The sequence below is a fragment of the Rhododendron vialii genome, chromosome 13a (genome assembly GCF_030253575.1).
Source record: "Rhododendron vialii isolate Sample 1 chromosome 13a, ASM3025357v1".
NCBI classification, from domain to species: Eukaryota; Viridiplantae; Streptophyta; class Magnoliopsida; order Ericales; family Ericaceae; genus Rhododendron; species Rhododendron vialii.
This window is the reverse complement of record NC_080569.1, coordinates 24,510,990-24,528,203: the sequence shown is the minus strand read 5'-3', so window position 1 is coordinate 24,528,203 and position 17,214 is coordinate 24,510,990. Positions and strand designations below refer to the sequence as shown.

Here is a 17,214-nt window from a genome sequence, read left to right as displayed (position 1 = left end):
GGTGGTGATTGAAGGGATTAGGGTTTTAAGGGCTGGATTGGGTGGGCCGGTCCTTGGGTGGACCGGATTAGGGTGTTTTGGGATTTAATTGCTTTATTTGGGTAATGGGTTTAGCTGTATTGTTTTATTTGGGTGTGACCCTTGTAGACCTTTGGGTGGGCTTTGCCCTTGTGTTGTATCTTCCAACTTTTGGTTGGATCCCTCTCCCCTCTTCCCAGTTTTTTTAATAAAATTCATCTTTTGCTGATCAAAAAAAAAAAAAAAAAAACAAACAAAAACCTCCAACAAATAGAAACTTATGCCAAAATGTCCAAAGCTATCAATAATCAAGGCCATACATGGCCATTTTAACAATACCATAGGGGACGAGGTTGCCCTAACTGCAACCCACCATAGCTTAACTAGAGTAGATGACATATAATGTCAAGGCATAAACCACCCACCTTACAAGTACAAAGCTATTAACACAACTTTACACTTGGGGGAGTAGGGAGTAGATATCAGTTTCTAAAGGAACATGCTAGCTAAATAACTCCAAGGAGTTATGTCAGCTCAGTAACTCTAAGGAGTCATAAGAGAAGCATAAATAAGTGTTTCTAAGGAAACGACATAAATCAGGGAAGCAACAAATTTCTAAGGAAGTAATTTAAAGTCATCCATTCAATTTGTTTAAAGTAAGCATTGTTGCTAAGGCAACTAATACAAAAGAGTGAGTGCCAAGGGATCTTACTCAAGTAAGAGTAGCATTTAAATATGTTAGATTCAAGTAATAGCTCAACCCATCGGTGCTAAGACGTACACCAAGAGTATGTACTACCATAGAAATAAGTCCGAGAAAGCGACCTAAAAGCCCACTCGGACCGAATGAGCTCTGAACTACGAGACCAGAGTAAGGATTCCATACCTAAGACATCAGTATCCTAAGGGAGCTGAACAACGTAAGTGTAAAAGTTATTTGGATGCAAACCACTTACACATTTAAGGGAGTGGAATGGACAAGAATCTAGATTAGCCGTAAAGAATGAAGAAAATTTTCAACTCTAATGTTAAATCCTATAGGTTAAAAACTAAGACGAGAGCAATACCTGGAAAAGTCGACAATTTTAGCACTAAATCCTAAGGGATAAAAGCTAAAAAATAGCAATAAGGGTAAAATTAGCATAGACTACGTAAGACCTAGCTCGATAAAATTGAAACGTAAAGGTCCTAGGGACCAGTACCTGAGAATCCTAAGGAATCAAGAAAGCAGCATGTAAGACATGCACAAATGTAAGGTAAGCAAAGCATACTAGCCTAATTAAAACAAATCTCTAAGGGGATAAAAGTTGAGCAAACAGAAAGGCCCAATATTGGCCAAAACAAGCTTTATAAAGCTCACGAGCTTTGCCAAATCCTAAGGAACCTAAGAAGTCTGAGCACGACTTCTGCTTCTAACGACGTGCTCAGTTAGAGCTTACGCTCTGCTCGACCCAAAGCTCTCGAAGCTTTATCAATAAAAAGCTAAGTCTTTCAGACCGAGAGCTGAGCATGGCTTCCAAGCTTGCTCAGCCAAAGCTTACAAACTTTGCCAAATCCTAAGGAACCTAAGAAGTTCGAGTACGATTCTTAGGTCTGCTCGGCCAAGGCTCTCAAAGCTCTGTAAAAATTACAAAAGTCCTAAGTCCTATGGGACACAAAGGTCAGAGTAAGTTGCTCACGCCTGCTTGGGAAAAGCCTTACAAAAGGCTTATGTCCTCCAAGATGCAGAAGGTTCGGGCATGATGCACACATTTGCTCGGCCAAGGCCTTGCAAGAAGGCCTAAGTCATACAAGACGAAAAATTTGAAGCACGATGCTCATGACAAAGCCTACTTTGTCAGAACTCTTTAAGCTTTGTAAAAGCCTACAAACAGCTTAAAGTGACCTAAAAGCCCTAGCCTAGCCGTTAAGCATGCTTGGCCATAAATACAATACGGCTCTATGTAACCAACAAACAGTACACACGAGAAGCTATTGATGCGCCAAACAAACTGCTAAGGCAAAGTATCAACACAAGATCAGTCCTAAGAGGACACAAACTCACAAGTACCAGGTTGTTTTTTAACAACCCTGCACTCAAGGGATTGGGTGAGTACCTAAAATAAATAAGTAACCCCACAACCAAACTATCCCAAAGTATTCCTAAGGGAACCAACAAAAGACAAAGACAAAGCCAACGTAATGTACTAAAACAAGAGCAGGCTTTACTAAAGCTTGTCTCCCTCAACGTCAGTAACGAAGATATTTTTTCTTCGCTCTGCTACAAGCATTGTTGCTCAGCAAGGCTGAGGCCAGACACCCCAGGGTTCAAACAACTACCATAAATGGGTTTTGATCGAAGTAAAAAAGGGCGCGCTCTGTTTAGCACCTTAAACACTCTCATCGGTTTGTTATTCAGCAAGGCTAGCCAGCAAAGCTGATTCAACAAAGTTAGAGACGATGAAATAATTATAGGACCAAATAATGGCTATGTACGCCGCAACATGATTAGATAAGCAGGCTTAGTAAAAAGCAAATAGTCTCTCCTCTCTCCTGCTAAGAAGGGCACGAGCCAGGAAATAGGGGATTAGCTGATAGGGATAGAATGACCTCCAAGGTCAGCTCAGAACAAGGAGCCTAATACAGCCCGAAGGGCCCAAGTTGGAGGGCCCAATAAACATGAAATCTAGCCCATAAGGGTAAGACCCAACTAAACCTAGCCCATAAGGGTTAGCCGCAGTTAACCGGCCCAAGGGAAAGGTCAGCTCATGAGCGTAGCTCATAAGAACATCAAGCTTAGCCCATGAGGTGAGCTCGGTAGACGTGACACCCAAGCTCAGCTAAAAGAGATAGGCAAGCAAATGAGGGGATAAATTAACCAACCACTACGAGATACACTACGAAAAGAGTTCATACAATCTAAGAGACTTCTAGAATGGCCAAGGCCTTGTCTCATCCTAAGGGATGAGGCTGCGGATCTCAAGGTATAGCTATGAAAGACTCATGCACAAAGAGGACTCCTAAACTTGATAAGGGTCAAGGAAGTCCTAAGATGAGGAGGAAACAACAACACCTATACAAACCTATTACAAACGGATTAGACCCAAGCGTTCCAGTCCTAAAGGGACTCCTCTTAAGATGCCTATATAAAGATCCCAACTACACAACACAAAGGTACGCAATTTATGCCCAATTAATTTCATTCATCCCTTTCTCTAAACTAAGGCAAATCAACTGACTTAGACATCGAAGGGGTGTTGGCGATAGCCACACCGGTGCCCATAGTTTTCGACTGTTTTGTAGGTGTTCGATCTCGCTTGCAACCATCCAGAAGATCAGATGGACAATTGAGGAGTCCCATCTCCATAGGACCTCAAACTGATTCATCAGCCCTCTTTACTTGCACGATATCGTATCAATTTTTTGTTTTCTTGTTTCACTTTTTTTTTTTTTACCATAATCAGAGGCAAATATTTTCAACTACTTTTATGCCATTAAGGGATACACGAACCAATAAATTTCAAATTAAGGAGTCAATCGTAGTTGGTTCAGACGTGATTTTATTTGACTCGCTTTGGTTTGATTTACTTCATCTATACTACTATTTTTTCCCCCCAATTGCAATTAGGAAAATGGTAAAAACATCTACTGGGTCATTGTTAAGGTTGAGAAACTGTATTGAAATGTGTGAACAATGTATAAAAGTGTGTAAAAATATATGTTGAAAGTGTAAAAAGTTTATTAGGATATGTGATTTCTTGTCATTTTCTTTAGCTTATTGATAGCCTACATAGAACCCTTGCAATTATCGAACTTGTATCTTCTCAATGTCATCCTAGTAATTTGGTTCGTTAAAAAATAAAAACTATGGGTACACCATTCAGTGTATACTAAATATACACTTGGTTTTGTGAGACCTACCTTGAGGTTCCACAATCAAAGCCATCAAATTTCTTTCAAAATATTTTTTCAAGGGCTTTTTTTTATTATAAAAAATTCGCTTATTCGAAGATCGTCAAGAGTTTCATCAATTCGTTGAATTTTTCATCTTTGAATTCACAGGGATCAAATTTTCATTAATATCTGACTGAACTAATTTTTTTTTTACACCAAATGGGTGGACCCGACGGACTCTTCCTATGAGTAAATATTGGCAGTCAAATCCTAAAAGCAAGTCTTCCCAAGCAATCTAGGGCAAAATACTTTGCACATCCAACTGCCCCGTAAGTGAGACTTCTTGGTTCATACATATACATGTGTTGACAGTGCCGTAGAAAAGCCCCTCGTTCCAAAACATAGAAAATTAATTTTTGTGTTCGCAAGAAAAACAATCTTGCCATAGACACCGACCAAGGTGCACCAATGGTTCATTGACCGTCACGCGGGGCCTGCTTCGGGTTTCGCACATATAATTTGAGTCGTTCAATAATTTTTTAAAGAAAAATCTGAGTGGGCCCGTTAAAAATCCGCTCAATCTGATATGTATAGGTGCTTGACCAATCTTCCAATTTTTCATTTAGATTTACAGGATCCTCGGATTTTAAAAAAAAAATTATTAAACGACTTGGATTATCCGTGCGAAACCCGGAGTGGACTCCATGTGCTGGTACGTGCACAATCGGTACCACTTTGGTCGGTGTCCATAGCTTTTCCGCATGAAAAAATAAGGGGAAAATTAAGAAAATAGACAAATTTGAAAAATCGAAAAATATAAGAAGAGGGGAAAGGAGAGAAAGGGTCGAGAGCGAGAAGGAATATATCAAGCAACAAAGAAGCCTCCAACCAGACGTCAATGAATCGATTCTTCAAATGATGACGTACGATTCCATAATACAGTTAGGGGTCATTCAAAATAAGCCAAATGTCTTATTTTTTTGTTTTTATTTAAATTTAATTTTTTTTTGCATTAGCTTATTTTTTTTCTTTATTCAAAAAATTTAGGTTTTGATCATAATTTTGTATTTTTAAGATACCTCTCGTCATGACGAAGCAATAATCCACAAAAAATTGACAAAAAGCTAACAAATGCGAAATAAATTTGAATAAGAGAAAAAAGGAAACCATTTAGCTTATTAGGTCGAATGACCCCTTAATATGTTAGGCTTCGGGTTTTTGAAAACCAACTCTACCACCAAGAGCTTCACCACCACTCCAATAGTGAGAGGGACAACTCTAAGAATTTTATGATATATAAGTATAAAAAAAAATATATGTGTATTACTCCGGCCCATATCGAGTCAAAATTCTGATTCCGCAACTGAATAGAACTTGTCACAAGAGGGCGTGCAGCATTCAAATGATGTGGTCAAGACTTGTTCTTAGAAAATTCAATGGATTAGCTCTAAATACCCGTAAATATTTGATTATATACTTCTTTTGTGAGCAATTTTTAGAATTTAGTTTTAATAAATATTATTATAGCAAAAGGGGGCACAATGAAACATTTGCGATCAAAGTGGCTCTAACTAAGCAATTACCGTCAACTTACGGACAGCAGTCTTTCAGGTGGCGGGATATTAAAAAATGTTTGTTCCAGGACCAAATTTATTTATTTGTTTTTTTGAACCAAAAGACCAAAGTTAAAAGGTTTTAATTTCGAGTGGACTGACTAAAGTTTACTCAAAAATAAAAATCTAGGAGACATACTTCAATTCTATCTCACTGGCGTATTACGTGGGGTTCATTACTAAATGGAGCGATAAGGCCATGTTAGAATAATGAGAGTAATTAGACTAGGCCCCATTCCCGAAAGGGAAATAAGTATTAATTTTTTAAAAAGGCAATTTCAAACTCAAAAATCATGTGAATACGCAAATAATTTTTTATCAATATGGATATTATTTGATAGATCTCATTGAGAGCTTTAATACAGTGCAAAAAAAATTGAAAATATAATTTTCATTTACATTATTTTTGAGCTTAAAATTGTGAAATAAATACTTATTTTTTAAGAAGGTGTTCTGAAACGGTGCTTATGAGAAATTATTGAATAATTCAGGAGCATTGCCACGTATTGCTTTGATATCATTCCAGAACCACATGTCTACAAAGGATACATACACTTAGCTTAGCTGTGGGTTCCGCAACATGGGATCCATGCACTTAGTCACGGATTCCTTTCGAATATTTGATTCTGGAGTGATCCGGAGCATCAGGTGCTCCTGAGCTGTCATGCCCTCGATTTTCAACATAAATATTAAAGGTTTTTCATAAATAAAAATCCTCACGATAATAAAAATATTACCCAAAAGCCATTTCTATTTCCCCTTGTTCGCAAATCATTTCCAAAGTCCAAAGCATTTCCAAATTTACATCATTGGCCCAACAGCCTAAAACCACTAGATCAGGTTAAAAGAAAGTTAAGAGTGTACAAGAATCCTTCATTTAATAAAAAGAAATAATAATAAAAATAATCAGATTACAACTTCTTCATCCGGAGATAAAGTTTATAAAAGATGCAAAATTAACTCTCCGAAGTCGCTTTCAAAATGTAGGATCACATGCAAGTACAGCATCCCATGTCACAGCCTCTGATTGTACCTGAAAAATGATAGATTTGAGCAAAACACATGCCCAGTAGGAAAATCTCTACAAACTTTATATGCAAATGTGAAGATTTGAACATAAAAGGATGGAGTCGGAGACTATGATAGAGAATGCAACCAACGTAACTTCATGAAGGGAATTTAGGATTCAAGGAACACTTCACTGGTCATTCATTGATCTATTAGCCATCTTTTTCGTGTTCTTATTGACCAATTTCATTTTGTACACTTCTGCGGTTATTAGCTTACATTCCGGGTCTTAAGAACCCCGTACATCTCTCATTTACTTCCAATATGAGCTCAGATATATAGCTCTTCCTCCATTAACGTACCGAATAATGAACTTAAGAGATTTTTCGGGTCTTAGGGCCCCATATACCCACAATACATTTCCGGGTGCTCATGACCCCATACATCCAATTTACATTCCGGGTGCTCATGACCCTGTACATCCGATTTACATTCCGGGTGCTCATGACCCCGTACATCCGATTCGAGTTCCGGGTACTCATGACCCCGTACATCCGACCACAACTCATTTCATTGTTTTTCGACATATGTAGTTCTAAGGCTCTGATTGTACGATTATAAATAAATAGAGAGATTGATATCGAGTCAACGGTCCACATACCAATTCATATTTCCATTTTATTTCCAAACTTGTTATCTTCGTACGATATGGCATCAAGTGTCAAATTCTCGCATTGCGTCTCATGATCTATCCATCCTCCTATCTAACATTCAATCTTATCAACACCCACATTTAGCTCAAGCATGATCACTCTATCTATCTTAGCATCTCACATTACCACTAGTAGTTAAACGGGCACACCAATAACGCATTAGGACGGTAACTCACTTCATATGACACTTGTGTTCAACGCAACGAGAGCCTACGAACGAGGATAACCAAGGAATAATTGGAGTGCGAATAACTATGTTTAGAAGTCATTTAGAATGGCTAGAAGTGATCGAAAACCAAAACGGTAAAAAATATAGCAAAATAGGGAAAGCTGGAGATAAGCAACAGATATCGATACCAAGGGACAAGGTATCGATACCTTTGGACTAAAAATCTTCCAGACTCAAGGGTATCGATAACAAAGGCTGAAGGTATCAATAACAAATGGTTTTTTTCTGGCTTTTGGAACACAGAGGTATCGATAACAATGCTATGGGTATCGATAACAATCGGTTTTCTGGGCTTTGGAACACGAAGGTATCGATGACAATTACAAAAGGTATCGATAACATTGTTGTTCGAGCAAATTCTCAGCAGATTTTCATGAGATTTTCAACAACCAACACATCAACAACCACAACAACGATCAAAAGCACGATTTCATGCACAAAACCAACTCAAGAACATATAAAGAGTGAGAGAAATCCCTACCTCGAGTGTTAAAGCTGAAACCCAAGGATTCCCCAAGCCCTAGAACTTCAAACTCCTTAACCAAGCCGAATACGAACCACCGAGCTCCTACGAACGCGATTCGAGCTCCAATACGCGGAAGGATGGAAGATTGGAAGGTGTATTGTATGGGTTTCGTGTTGGTTTGGAGGAGTTTGAGTGAGAGTGAGGAATATAGAGAAAGAGCCGAGAGGGAGATGAGAGGTCGGGAGAGATGAGAGAGAGTGAGACTTGGGATTTTTAATCCCCTACACTCACACACACCTATATATGCTAGCACACACGTAAATTACACTTACACCCCTCTACTAACAATCTTCCTACATTAGCCCCAAAACCAATATCCTCCACCAATTCCTTCATTTTATTCCACATAACACATTTTAAACTTATTAAATGAAATTGCGGATCTCTACACGAGCTACTGAATAATTAGTCTCACGCAATAGTCCAGAGCATTGAAAACATTAACTTCCTCTACCAACCAAAAGTTTTTTAGCTCGGTGGGCATACCACTCAAAATACTTGTCCAAAATTTAGACAAACTAGAGTCTGTAAAAGCAGGCCGCCTTCAATTATGAAGAAAAATGGTCCAAACCACGTTTTTGTCTAGAGAGATTACATCATGACCAGGTCAAACTTCCAAAGTCTAAAAGTCCAAACCACGTTTTTGTCTTACAAAAATAGGCAAAACATGAAACATTTTCTGCTAATCAGTAGATCATGAACCATGGTCCTTCCCATCATTCTCCTCTCCCTCTTCACATCTCTCTCCCTCTCCACCGAATTCACCGCTGCGCTTGACACGCTATCCCTGAACCAGACACTCTCAGACGCTACCGGTGAAATGCTGGTTTCCGCGGATGAATCCTTCGAGTTAGGCTTCTTCTCTCCACCCAACTCTGGAAACCGTTACATCGGAATTTGGTTCAAGCAAGTCTCACTACAAACGCCCATTTGGGTAGCAAACAAAGACAACCCAGTAACAGATACGTCTGGTGTCCTCACAATAAGCCCCACTGGCAACATAATCATCACTTCCAACCAAACAAATCTCATTTGGTCCTCAAACTCAACAATGTTGCCAGCCAGTCCTGTTTTGCAACTACTAGACATTGGAAACCTTGTTGTGGTCAATAGCAATACAGGGAGTTATTTATGGCAAAGCTTCGATCACCCGTGCGATACGTTAGTACCCGGTATGAAACTGGGATGGGATATTTCCAAAAACCAAGAGTGGTACATAACGTCGTGGAATAGTTTGCAAGAACCATCCACAGGCGATTATACGTACAGGGTGGACCCCTGGGGCCTCCCCCAACTAGTACTGCGCCGAGGATCAACGATCTCTTACCGAAGTGGACCATGGGATGGTGTTCGCTTCGGTGGAGCTCCTCCACTAACTCCACTAAAAGAGAACACCATCTTTCGTCCTACTTTCGTATACAACACAACTTTTGTCTACTACTCGTTTGTTAACATTGATGATACTATCATTTCAAGGTTTGTGGTGAGCCAAACAGGATTACTTGAGCACCTCACATGGAACCAGGGGAGCGGCGAGTGGGTAGATATAGTAACACTGCCAGCGGATTCATGTGATACGTATGATCTTTGTGGACCTTATGCGATTTGCAACATAAACGAAATACCAATTGCAATTTGTCATTGCATGGATGGGTTTGTGCCCAAAGTTCCAGTGGAGTGGAATAAGTTGGATTGGTCAGGTGGGTGTGTGGCAAAGACAGAGTTGAATTGTACGGTGGCCGCGGGGTTTAGGAGGTTTTCCAGGCTGAAATTGCCGGACACGTCCTACTTTTTGGTGAATAGGACAGAGATAAGTCGGGTGGGTTGCGAAGAGGCTTGTTTGAAGAATTGTTCTTGTTTGGGTTTTGCTCAAACTGATATTAGTGGGTGTGTGGTTTGGTCTGGGGAGTTGCTTGATATGAGAGAGTATCATGAAGGCGGACAGGATTTGTACGTTCGGCTGGCTGCTTCTGAGCTCGGTAAGTTCTTCACAATGAGCAGTATTACGGACACAGATGTTTGAACGCAAATTCCGACACACAGATTTATCTAGATCTGTTTGATGCACGTGGGTGCCACACGATGCACTTGGTATCCAAACTTAGGCCACATATGCATCTTGATTGTGTTTGAACAAACATCTGTTGTCTTTGAGTATTTTTCCTTCACAATTTAGCATTGCAAAAGATTTGATCATCCCTTTGAATAAAGCTAGTAATGCCATTGTTTCCGAATTGAAGTCCACAGGCATGGAACATGATTTAACAATCAACTTTATCTCAGAATATATTTGCTAACTTAGCATTCAAAGTATTTGATCACCCTTCGGCATATTAGTTGTCCTTCGATGGAAGGGCCTAAATCAACAAAGGGAAAATGTACAGGCATTCCAAACAGAAAACACTCTGCATCCAACTGCATATCTTCTGATCTTGCTGAATCAATAACTTTGTAACCACGTGACTTCCGTAGATGCTGATATTTCTCTTTGCTTTTCATTTTTGTTGTGTTGGGTACTTAAAAGGCTCCAATAAGACCACACCAAGGGCGTTGATCCCATCAGTAACGGTCATTTCAGGGGTTCTTGCACTGGGTTTAATCAGCTGGTGTGTAATTATTAAGAAGCGGAGGCGAATTACTGCTCAAAGGAGAGGTGATATATTATGTGTTCTCTAAGACTCTAATCTATTTTCTATTCAAAAATGAACTATCCCAAAAGTGTTTTCCTAGTCACTAAAGTAGTGGGATGCACACCATATAGCTCAACAAGTTGTATAAGTAAAATTCGGTGTTTTTTTTTCAAGTAATTTTCCTTTTCAATAGAGAAAATTAATGGAGTTTACTCAGTTGACCAAATAAGATTGATATGGACTCACAAGTCACTACAAATTCTTCAGTTATGTTAAATTGATTTTCAGGCCCTTGAAAGTAGTATGTCATTGATGTCTTTGGCCTACCATAGCTACTGATAACACCAATCTTTGTACCATAAATTCTCTGATTATCTGTCGGACTTTACAAGTAAAACTAATATTCATGAAGTAATTTTACAAGTAAAACTCTTGCTTCCTTGAAAGTAAGTTGAGACACACAGAGAGCCTAAATGATGGATCTTTTCTTATTCTCTTCTGATATATCTATTTATCTTGTTCTTCACCAGAGGATATCCTGTTTGGGTTGCTATTGCCCTTATTTATATGCTTGAAATATTTCAGCTCAGAGACTGGAGACTGGAAGCCAACAGGTCCAAGAAAACAACCGAAGTACTGCAGAGGAGGACCTAGAACTACCTTTATTTGATTTGGCCACCATTTCAAGAGCCACTGATAATTTCTCCTATGAAAATAAGATAGGAGAAGGTGGATTTGGTCCCGTTTATAAGGTAATTGCAAATGTTTTAAAAGTCATATAAAGGGAATGCTCAGTTGTCATTCAGTTTAGCTAAGAAGTACGAAAATGTCAACCCGGCCAGGCCTCACACAATCTTATCCAGTGGCGGACCCAGAATTTATTGACAGTGGGGTCAATTACCTACCCTAAACCTTAAACCAACATACAAAAAAGATTTAAGAAGACATCTATTGATCTTATATAGTTCATTTACAATATACTTACAAAAATTACATGCACTGAAATGCCATACAAGAAGTGGTTAAGTGAATTATCTATCTATAAAATTCCTCAAAACGAAAAGGATATCTATTTATACCTTAAAATTAAAATTCCAAATGAGTAATGATTTTTGCACTCATATATATATATATATATATTTTTATATGTCCACTCATTTTATTGTCTTTTAATGAAAACTACACAAAGTTCACACTAAAAGATAAAAAAATGGGGTGCCTTTATAAAAAAAGAGAGGATGATAATCATTTTCTTCCAAAAATACATACAAGAGAAAAAGAAATTAATTAATGCCCCTGGAACATGATTGAGCACAAACTTGGATCACACAAATGTATAAAGTCCACTCCCAAGTGTGTAAAATCTACCTAAATATGTGGTTCAGATTCGTGCTCAACCTAACTTAGGAGCATGGAATAACTTCTCCTAAAAGTAGTCACACACAATCCTTTTGTCCCAGTCGATCTTTCTTGTTGAGAGAGAGAGAGATACCTTAATAATCTGGACAATTATTTTACTTATGGGACAAGAACCAAAGGATATAGAATTTATGGGGCAATTCTATTCTCTTTGGGGCAACAACTACAATTTCAAAAGCATATGGGGCAAAATTATCAAAAATGTCTGAAAATTTAAGTATTCCTCTGCTGGGTTTCCCAACTCAGGGGGGTCACTTGACTTCCCTTGCCCATTAATGGGTCCGCCCCTGATCTTATCTGATTTGTAAATGATTTCCTCTGGTTAAAACAAACTAGGAACACAATAAGGACATGTTAGGACATTAAAAATGCTCTTACTAATTTGGGGAAGGGTCAAAATTATTACATACGTACATTTTGAACATTTATTTATCGAGTGTTGATGTAATGTTATTCGTTCAAACATTCTTTTTGTTTTCTCCATGAATTTATAACACGTGTACACAACGTGTATGTTTCCTAGTTTTGAGAAGGTTCTGCTTGCAAGTCGAGGTCATGTCGTGTCTATATTTGTCTGAATCCTTCTGAGGCTAATGTAAGGATTCATGATAAAACACAGGGTCAACTCTCAAGTGGACAACAAGTAGCGGTGAAGAGACTCGCCAAGACTTCGGGGCAAGGCGTCAAAGAGTTCAAGAATGAGGTTATCTTCATTGCGAAGCTACAACATCGGAATCTGGTCAGGCTATTGGGATGTTGCATTCATGAAGAAGAACGGATGTTGATATATGAGTACATGCAAAAAAGAAGTTTAGAGTTACACATATTCAGTTAGCCCCTCAACCTTTGAAATCTTTTCTCATAGTTTGCTTGATGTATGCCGATGGGGCTGCCCGCCCAAGGTGTGATGGTTTAAGGCCCCAAAAAATGGTAGATTTTTAGGGCCCTAAAATATGTAGTAGTCCTAAGTAGTATATACCTTAAAAAAAACCCGTCCAAAGATAAAATAAAGGCCCAACATGCATCCAATTAGAGAAAGACCCAAAATAATAGGAGGCATACTTGTAAACAAGAGAACTAAAGGGTCCATTTTTATCAGAAAAATTCATCTTACTAATTGGAATCAAGTTTTCCATAGTATAGATCATTGACAAGGAGGTTTTTGGTTTGCTCGAAAAAACAAAATTATTAATTATTATTTTTTTGATCAGCAAAATAAAATTTTATTAGAGACTCGATAAATGGTACATCGAGAAGGAGAGGGAGAGCATCATAGAACAATCATGTGCAAGCCACAATCCTGGGGGGAGAAGAGAAGACCAACCAAGAGTTGGTACAAAACAAAAGAAAGAGGAACCAAAATAAAACTATTCACTCCAATAAATCCAGGCTGTCAAATCTTGTGCCGTCTAATCCCATCCAAGTGGCTCCTAAATTCTTCAATTGAATAGGAATTCAAGTTGTATTTTCCTTTAATCCACAAAGCCACCATGAGCTTGATTAAGTCCACAACTTCATTGACATTAGGTTGTTTGTCTTTGAAAACTAGATCATTTCTAGTTTTCTAGATTGTCTAAAGTACAACATATAGGGTGGTGTTCCAATAGATTTCCTCATGATTTTGGAAAGAATTGGAGAACCAAAATCAATCAAATCAGGAAGCGTAGAAGGGCAAACCCAAGTTACCTGCCACCAAGAGAGAATGGCAGACCAAATATGCAAGGTAAGTGAACATTGAAGAAAGAGGTGAAGAGGGGTCTCAAGAGATAGAGTACGAATTGAGCAGGAACCAGCATTCAAAGGTATAATGTTTCTTCTTACCAAAACAGATCTAGTAGCAATCCTTTCCTCAATAGCTAGCCAAACAAAGGGAAAATTTTAAAAAAGCCCCTGAACTTTCTGACAACTTGCAAAAAAACACCTGAACTTTCACTATTAACAAAAAAACACCTAAACTTAGCATTCCGTTAGCAATTAAACCCCTGCCGTCCAATTCCGTCAATTTTTAACGGATGGAGCTAACGGAAGGTGTTAACTTTTTATTTTTTTTACTTTTTACATTCAAAAATTAATTTTAACTCTTTCTTTTTTTATTGGTAAATAAATATGCAATTAAGTTCTTTTTTTTCTTATTATTTATCGAAAATTACTTTAACCCTATTTTTTATTTTCAAATTTTACCTTTCCTCCCCCTTCCTCCCCCCCCCCCTCTCTCCCTTTTTTTCTTATTAGAATCGACTACACACCACCAATTAACCCCACAACCAACCGCCAAAGCCTTAGCCATAATTTCAGAAATTCAAAAGTTCTTTTAACCTCCTCTTTGTAACCTTTTCTTTTTTTTACTACTTTTACTTCCAAAAATTACTTTTAACTCATTCTTTTTTGTAGTCATAAATAAATATGCAATAAATAGTAAAAATGGGTTAAAGTTATTATTATAAATAGTAAAGATTAGAGTTAAAGTAATATTTGATAAATAGTAAGAAAAAAAACTTTATTTCATATTTATTTACTACTAAAAATAAAGAGTTAAAGGTAATTTTGGAAGTAAAAAATATAAAAAACAAGAATGCTAAAAAAAAGAGTAATTTCAAATTTCTAAAATTAGAGCTAGAGCTTTGGTAGTTGATTGGTGAAGTGGGGTTAAAATTCTAAAAAAAAAAAAAGAGGGAGAGAGAGAGAGAGAAAAGGGGAAAGATAAAATTTGAAAGTAACAAAAAAGATGGTGGTTAAAGTTATTTTTGTAAATAGTAAAAAATAGAGTTAAAGCAATTTTTGATAAATAGTAAGAAAAAAAAAGAACTTTATTGCATATTTATTTACCAATAAAAAAAAGAAAGAGTTAAAAGTAATTTTTGAATGTAAAAAGTAAAAAAAAATAAAAAGTTAACGCCTTCCGTTAGCTCCATCCGTTAAAAATTGACGGAATTGGACGGCAGGGGTTTAATTGCTAACGGAATGCTAAGTTTAGGTGTTTTTTTGTTAATAGTGAAAGTTCAGGTGTTTTTTTGCAAATTGTCAAAAAGTTCAGGGGCTTTTTTGAAATTTTCCCCCAAACAAAAGCATCAATCTTGGCAGGTCCAAGGTTTTTCCAAACAGAATTGAGGCAGTCATTAACTTGGAAAACTTGTTTCTCCCAAGTTGAGTAAGCTGAACATACAGAGTAGAGGCCAGAGGAGCTCCATTTCCAGTGAGGGCAATCTTCTCTAGAGGGATCAATGGGAAACCTATTCAACTTTAATTGCAAAGAATCAAGTTGGTTTTCCTCCTAAGGACGGAGCGTTCTTGTAAATGTAAGAGGCCGCTTATTAGAGGTAGAAGATGGGGAGCATTCTAAGACCAGAGCTTCCTTCTGGATAGAGATGAGGTAAAGTCTGGGATGTAGTAGTTCTAAGTAGTATATACCTTAAAAAAAAAAACTCCTCCAAAGATAAAATAAAGGTCCAACATGCATCCAATCAAAGCAAGGCCCAAAAATAATCGGAGGCATACTTGCAAACTAGAGAACTAAAGGGTCCACTTTTATCAGAAAAATTCATCTTACTAATTGGAATCAAGTTTTCCACAGTATAGATCCTTGACAAGGAGGTTTTTGGTTTGCTCGGCAAAACGAAATTATTAATCGTTGAAAGTAATTTACACAAAATATTAGTAGAAAATAAATATAACAGCTTGTCCCATTATATTTACTCATGTCGTTTTGTGCCTGTACTTTTTTTGTGCCTGTGCTTTTTCGCTCTTGTTGTGCTTGTGCCACGTGTTTAAAAACAACACACAACCCACACCCACGTACTGATTGGCGGCACACTTTCTTGACTGACTTGATTGATTAACATGGTTCGGAAAGAATGCATTCACCAACATATAAAGAGGGGGTTTAGAGAAAGAGGATTTGTTTCAGTAGTTACCCCAACCAAATGCCTTAATCTCGCTTCATTGGAATCTAATTTCCTTCTCTTTTTTTTAGGCGTACACGTGTAGTAGGAGTGCTCAACATAAAAAATATACTTTATCCTTTTCGTAGCACAAGAGTTTTCAAGTTGGAGGCCATTAAAAATTTGTGCATGAATGGTGCCAATACATCAAGTGATAGATCAATATTTGTCCCGAATGCGGTTGGGGTTTTTTCATATTGATCAGTACTAGATCTTTTGTTTTGGGAAAAGTGATTAGTTTATTTTATACTTGTCTTAGAAATTCGTAAAAGGTCTCGATCATTTTTTATTATTGCTTTAGGCCTTCAAAAACTCAGAGTTGACCTGTATGGTGAAGTCGCTAACTTACTCTAGACTACCTCAGATCAAACAAGAGGTAGATCACTGGATTGGCAAAAACGCTTTGACATTATAGTGGGGATTGCTCGAGGACTTCTCTATCTCCATCGTGATTCAAGATTGAGAATAATTCATAGGGATCTGAAAGCTAGCAACATTTTGTTGGACGACGACATGAATCCTAAAATTTCAGACTTTGGATTGGCGAGAATGTTTGGAGATGATCAGTCTGAAGAAAATACAAATAGGGTTCTTGGAACTTAGTAAGTATATCTCGTTCATCTCTCCCCTTCATTATTCTTATCCATAGTTCATTTCGTTTGATATCGCTTTTATTTTGTTGTATGAAGTGGATATATGTCTCCAGAATATGCCATAAACGGGCTCTTCTCTGTGAAATCTGATGTTTTTAGCTTCGGTGTACTGGTTTTGGAGATTGTGAGTGGAAAGAAGAACAGAGGATTTTACCATCCCGATCATGACCTCAACCTTTTGGGACACGTGAGTACAATTCTTCTTTTCCTATGAGAGAACAATTTTCATTATGTTTGAGAATAATTTTATGAATTGCTATTTTCGTTAGGCATGGAAACTATGGAACGAAGGAAAACCCATGAATCTAGTAGATGCTTTGATGGAGAGTCCGATTCCCACACCAGAAGTTGTAAAATGTATCCAAATGGCCCTTTTGTGTGTGCAAGATCGTCCTGAAGACAGACCGCCAATGTCAGCTGTTTTGCTAATCTTAGATAGTGAAAATGCAATCCTTCCACCTCCTAAACAACCTGGGTTTTACACGGAAAGGTTTACTCTCGAGATGGATTTTTTGTCAACTGGTATATATCCTCTCGCTTCAAATGAAGTAACAATGTCAGTACTTCATGGTAGATAGATGGGATTGTTGTCCT

At 37.8% G+C, this 17,214-nt stretch overlaps 1 protein-coding gene across 1 annotated transcript; it reads left to right on the top strand.

Moving 5' to 3' along the window:
• Nucleotides 1-8,600: 8,600 nt before the first annotated feature.
• On the top strand, nucleotides 8,601-17,214 carry LOC131313103 (G-type lectin S-receptor-like serine/threonine-protein kinase At4g27290). The gene is made up of 7 exons (XM_058341217.1): nucleotides 8,601-9,959; nucleotides 10,505-10,633; nucleotides 11,196-11,362; nucleotides 12,649-12,859; nucleotides 16,332-16,569; nucleotides 16,657-16,807; nucleotides 16,890-17,214. Exons 1-7 carry the CDS (start codon nucleotides 8,684-8,686, stop codon nucleotides 17,196-17,198), a joined length of 2,481 nt encoding a protein of 826 aa, XP_058197200.1. The 5' UTR covers nucleotides 8,601-8,683; the 3' UTR covers nucleotides 17,199-17,214.

Coding starts and splice junctions, on each gene's coding strand:
- LOC131313103 (XM_058341217.1), top strand. CDS start 8,684: ATGGTCCTTCCCATCATTCTCCTCTCCCTCTTCACATCTCTCTCCCTC. Junction 10,634..11,195: donor AATTACTGCTCAAAGGAGAG/GTGATATATTAT, acceptor GAAATATTTCAG/CTCAGAGACTGGAGACTGGA. Junction 16,570..16,656: donor AATAGGGTTCTTGGAACTTA/GTAAGTATATCT, acceptor TGTTGTATGAAG/TGGATATATGTCTCCAGAAT.